The sequence below is a fragment of the Mobula birostris genome, chromosome 8, assembly GCF_030028105.1.
Source record: "Mobula birostris isolate sMobBir1 chromosome 8, sMobBir1.hap1, whole genome shotgun sequence".
Classification (NCBI taxonomy): domain Eukaryota; kingdom Metazoa; phylum Chordata; class Chondrichthyes; order Myliobatiformes; family Myliobatidae; genus Mobula; species Mobula birostris.
In genome coordinates, this window is record NC_092377.1 from 27,409,670 (window position 1) to 27,415,669 (window position 6,000).

Consider the following 6,000-nt stretch of genomic DNA (forward strand, 5'->3'; position numbering starts at 1 on the left):
TAAAAATTTAATAGGTAAGATAGTCAGGAACCGAGATACAATACTGAATAATTGGTATATATTTTAGCAGGAAAATGTGGGTTGATCAACCTCATAGATATCTCAGAAGCAATATCAGTAAGAGTACATACAGGTAGTGCAGTAGGCGGCATTCTCCCAGAACTCAAATATGTCTACGGAACAGATAAATAAATACGAATGTGTGCAGCATCGGGTATCTATTCAAAAAATTGATATGTAGCCACTTTCAAAATAGAAAAGAGGAAAGAGAAAAATGATATCATTTTAAAGTTATAAAAGTTGAGTTTTGTGGTTCCCCCATGAGACTACTACTGTTCATAAATTACATTTTTTTAAAAACTAAATGATGAAATCAGAGGCAAAATTTCTGAAGTTGTGAATGATTTTAGTAGTGAATTTGGCAAAATGGAGTATTAAATAATGACAAAGATTAAAGCAAATCATAAAATGGCATAAATAAATTTGTAGAAAGGGATAAAATTAGCAAGTAAACCTTGTAAGCAAGGGTGCAAGGAAGCCTTGTAAGCAGGGATGGAATGGTAACATAGTGGTTAGCATAATACTATTACTGCACCAGCATCCCGGGGTTCAATTCCCACCACTGAATGTAGGGAGTTTGGATGTTCTCCCGATGACTGTGTGGTTTCCATCTGGGTGCTCCGATTTGCTCCCACATTCCAAAGATGTACGGTTTAGTAGGTTAATTGGTCACATGGGTGTGACCGGGCAGTATGGTCTCATTTGGCCAGAAGGACCTGTTATGATCTCTAAATAAAGAAAAATAAAATAAATAAACCTAAAACACTTGGTAGGAAAATTAAAGTGGTCATAAATTAATTAATAGTGAAAAATGGGTAGGTGAAGGCATTAAACTGTACTCTTTCTGCAGGGGCACCCTAAACATAAATGTATATTAGTATAAATGTACAGACCTCTACTGTGCTTATTTATTATTCGGTGGTCAGATAAAAATATAAGAATTACAAGCTGGGGTGGGGCATTCAGCCCTCGTATCTGCTCTCTCATGGAACAAGATAATCTTTCACCTCAGCACCACATGTCTGCGTTAATCCATATTTCTCAGTTTCCTTAACATAGAAGAAAACTCTACATTGCTCTCTATGTGAGATGCTTCTACTTACCCCAGTTCTGAATGCCTGACCCCGTATTTTGAGACCATAACCCAAGTTTCTTGAGACACATCATCTACCCTGTAAAAATTACTGTACAGTGTATGTGTTTCAGTGAGATCACCTCTCATTCTGAATTTCTGAGTGTATGGGAACTTTCAAATTAATCTCTTCTTGTAAAACAATCCTCCCACCCCAGGAATCACTCTACTGAATTTTTTTGGAGACCTTCTATCACAAGTATATTCTTAGATAGAGAAGACAGGCCTGCATAAAATATTCGCCATGCAACTTGCCTTACGTTCTTTCAATATGATTGAAAGGGCTGCAAATGATTGGCATTCCTAAATCTTTCTGTACCTGCATGTTCCCTCTGTTCATTCCAAGTGAAAGGCCAACTAATATGCCCATGTCTGAGATCAGCTGATTCCTAAAATATCGATGTAGTCAGGTACCAGCCAAATCACTCCCTGCAGATTGTAGCAAACTAAAAGCGCCAAAGATATGTGCAAAAATCCAATGGAAATCCAATGCAAGCTATCTGAAACTGGATGGTGATCTGCGTAAACAGCGGTGTCTGCCACTGCTGATGGAACACACATTAACTATACAGATTAGGAAAGGTTAATGACCTAAACACGCAAGCTCAGAATGGCAATGCAGGTTTCAACAGACTTGTGCTACACATGATTCTGCATATACAGTTTGTGCCACTTTTAAACCAATTCCACTTCCGCTGCACCTAGAATCGCCCATTACAAAAATGGGACAGCTATTCCAGAGGATATCAGCATTGCATTGGTACCGAGAGAACATATAGTGAGTGTTGAGAACGTGGGCACTGCTGCCAGTGGAACGCTTGAGACAAACAGGATATGTTGATTGGAGAAATGGCTGAATAATAAAAGAAACGGGATTTTGCTGATTGAGAGAGATAAGGAAAGGCAGGCATGGGCTAATGCAGAGAATATTTATTCTAGGTACTTCTGTGCATGGACTAATTCAAAAGCAAAACAATAAATACTGTTGATTGTAACTCATTTTATATAGAAATGCTAGGCACAGGACAAGTTTTCCATAGTTACAAATGCTTGTTTTCTATTATCTATTGAAGAGTATCAACATAAGTCATAATGACTGTAATGTTAATCATGTTGAAACTTAGAAGTTAAAACAACATTTTTCAAGACCAAAACTTAGTTAACATTTCAGGCTGATGAAACAGTCTTCTGAAAAATCAGGTACCGAAAACATTAACTCTATTTCTCTCTCCATGCATGCTGCCTAACCTGCTGAGTATTCAGGTATTTTCTATTTTAGTTTAGATCAGGGATCCCTCCCATTATCTGAGGAGCCCAGGGTGGGAACCCCTGGTTTAGATCATACTATTTGTGCTCCTCCCACTAATCATGATGAACTTAGAAAGGACGTCGCATCCCCTAGACAGGTAATATCACTCTCCAGGCTGCCTGTTCTCAGCATGTTGCCAAACAAGCTTTGCAGAATTGGAGTTTGTGTTACCATTGTGAAGTGCCCATGCATGCAAACAGAAATCCAATTACTAGGTAATATACCCAGTGTGGTAAAAGTCCTTATTTACCACTTACATTGCAACCAAGCAGCGGCTGATTTTTCAACAAATGTCAGAACTTCTTTGGCCTGTTATATTTTACTTTGAGTTCAAAACCTTGGACTTTTAATCTTTCCTTCTGAATTACGTTGTTTCCTTGCACTCAATCTCTCTGTACTCCTCTTACTGCATAAGACCTGTTACGTAAATACAACTTGCTAAAATTAAGGTTCAGAACATTTGCTTTATATGAAATTTAAACAATACTTAATATAATTCAAAAATATTTAAGTTAGTAAATGACATCGCACTCAGGTGCAAAGATGCATTGGTTTAAATTATGTAACTGGGAAGAATATCTTCCACTCAAGACAATGATAAAAGTATGTTTACATAGCCTAAGCTGTAAGCCTATGTAAGCAAAACGGTGCTCTAAACATCACATCAGGTTATGTAATTCATGAAGCGCACACACAGAAGTCTCCTTTTGTCGCGACCACATTATTCTGCGGCGGTAACACTCGGACAACAACCTCACTCCTCGAATAGCCAAGTTACACACCGGCCGGTTTACCGGCATATGGCGAGATGAAGAGTTGTGCCAGGTCTGACGAGAGTTGCTCTGCAACCTGGCCACCTGTCAATCTAGCACTGTCGCCGGAGAGCCGGCGAACCCAGCTCCGGGAGATTTCCAGCTCCTTCAATAAGCTATCTCCAGCCCAGGCTTCACTGCGGGGCACACCACAGCATACTTTAAAATCGCTCTTTAAAGAAATAGTGTTTTTATTTCGTCAACTGCCTATAGCAGAAATTAACGGCACGACGCTCAAATCGATCCACAGGCGGCTGGAAATCCAATAGTCTGACTTCCCTCGCTCCTCTACTGGGATTCCAGCCACCTACCCGGCTGACGGATAGGAGACACAAAAACTCCAGAAACCCAAACAATGCTGTGGCTTCAGCAAGCCGTTATATCTTCTAACACATCTCTCTCTCTCTCTCTCTCTCTCTCTCACACACACACACACACACACACACACACACACACACACACACACACACACACACACACACACACACACACGCGCACGCGCGCACACACACACACACTCCACTCACTCACTCACTCCACTCACTCACTTGCCTACCTTTCTGTACACCAGCATGTTGGGCGATTCGTCCGCCGTTCCGTTGTTACTCGCATTCTGCCCATAATTATTTCCTTGCGCCATAGCAAGATGTGCCTTGGGATTCCTGAATTCTCACCAGGGGGAGAAAATAAAAAATGGATCTTGTTTAAAATTTTCATTTATACATACATATTAAAAGATGCTGACAAACGTCAAGTGGAGATTGTAATAAATGAAAGAGCAGCAAGATGTCAAGTGCGGTCACGGCAAAGGGCACTGCAACGCGGGACAGAGGCGGGGGGGACAGGCCACCTGAGGTAAACTTAGATCCTAAAATGTCAATGATTTTGTGGGGGGGGGTGGATTTAGCGGACAACAGTACTCCTGCTGTAAACGCGACCCTCACCCCAATTCATGACAGTAAAGGTAATGCTGGCTGAAAGAAATGGAAAGCGCGAAGGGACAAACCAAATGAGTGTTCTCTAATGCAGCAGATCGCAAAATATATCATCGAAATTGCACTGTTCATTCGCGGCATGCTGCCCATGTTTCATCGCCGCCTTTATTTGCAAATTTCTAGTCCTGCTGTTCACATCGCGAGTGCATGCGGCAGGGTGCATTGGTCCAGCGGGTTGTTTCGCGCTGGATAACCAGGCAGTACATTGAGGCTGTTCCCCCAACAGCGAAAGACAGTTGGGTTCCTTCGCGCAGTGAGCCCGAGTCAGGCAGCGCCTTCAGCACCACAGACAGCGACCAAAATATGCAAGAAAGCAAGCCGTATAAGAGGGAAAATAAATGCAAACAAATCCAGCATCAAGGGTTGCTGCCAAAGGCTTCGATTCCCTTTACCTCTCCCTTTTTTCCCAAGATTTGGATATAGAGCCGCTTGTATTTACCTCAAGCACAGCAGACTGCACGATAACAGTCAAAAGTCCTGATCTCTGCAACGCTTGCACCCGATCCCGGCCTCAGACAATTCATTTGCGATTTGCAGCGAGGCTCCGAGAGGGCAAGGCTTTTTTTTCTCCTTTCTCTCCCTCCCTCTGTCAGCCTTATTTCTGGAGATGTGTTGCAGCCCGCGCTCCCTGCTGGGCACGAGCTCCCCCCACCTTCCGCTCGCGTTCCCGGGACGCACGGGCGCGCGGAATGCGAGCCTCGCTGCTGACAATTGGCTCGCGCTCCGGGGTACCGGTTTCGGCAGCGTTGGCGGCTCCGGACAGAGCTACAGCAAAGATCTTGTCTCGTCCCCTACCCGAATTACTTTCTTAAAACTACAGACACATGACTGGAAGTGAAGGATGATGTTTAGTTAGGACTGCAAGCTGCGGATGTAAAGCCTCTATATCTTCCTCAAGCCGTGCATCGCTCCAAGTTATTTGTTTTTTTTTTACATCCATTTGTGGCCCCTTGATCAACCTTACAAAGGATGTGCAACTGTAACCTGCTGAATATTCCCAGTAATTGTTTTCGATGAACCTGAGTATCACTGAACTAACAGCTAGAAATACCAGTTAATATGATCCATAAAATAACTATTACAGGACATTGTAAGAGTTCCTTCACCAAACCATCCCCTCTCAATTTTTTAGCTCTCCTTAAGACCTACCACTCTGACAAGACCAATGTACTCCTGTATCTCCTAAATTGAGTGAAATTCGGGGGGGAGGGGGTCTAAGTATTCCTTTGCATCAATCACAAAAAGTTGGCAGGCAGAGCTACAAGCAGTTGATCTTCGTTGCAAAGTTTTAAGAATGGAGAGGTTATGTTACAGTTGTATTAGGCCAAGCCTGGATTACTAAGCACAGTTATGATCCTCTTCCATAAAAACAAGTCAAGTCACACTGGAAGCACTCCAACAGAGATTCAGCAGGTTTACTCCTGGGATGGGAGTCTCCTTTGATCAAAAGAGGTTAGACAGTTTTTGTTTATTTGTTGGAGTTGGGAAGAATATTTTTTTTTAAAAAATATAATCATAAAGGGCCTGACAGGGTAAATGTTGAGTGGTTTTCACTTGTTGGACTGACAGGTAAAGGGTAGGTCATTTAAAATCAAGGTGCAAAGAAATTTCTTCTCTCAGAGGGTGGTGAATCTCTGGAATTCTTGTCCCCAAGAGCACTGGAGACAAGTTAATTAGATACAGTATATATAG

The 6,000-nt window shown here is 42.2% G+C and overlaps 1 protein-coding gene across 1 annotated transcript in view; it reads right to left on the reverse strand.

Annotated features, from left to right (window-relative positions):
• The window catches only part of LOC140201990 (regulator of G-protein signaling 7), a 486,715-nt gene extending 482,762 nt beyond the window's left edge, over positions 1–3,953 (reverse strand). Inside the window, exon 1 of the mRNA XM_072266857.1 lies at positions 3,870–3,953. Coding sequence (XP_072122958.1) covers positions 3,870–3,953 — 84 coding nt within the window. The remainder of the gene's footprint in view (positions 1–3,869) is intronic.
• Between the last annotated feature and the right edge of the window lie 2,047 nt (positions 3,954–6,000).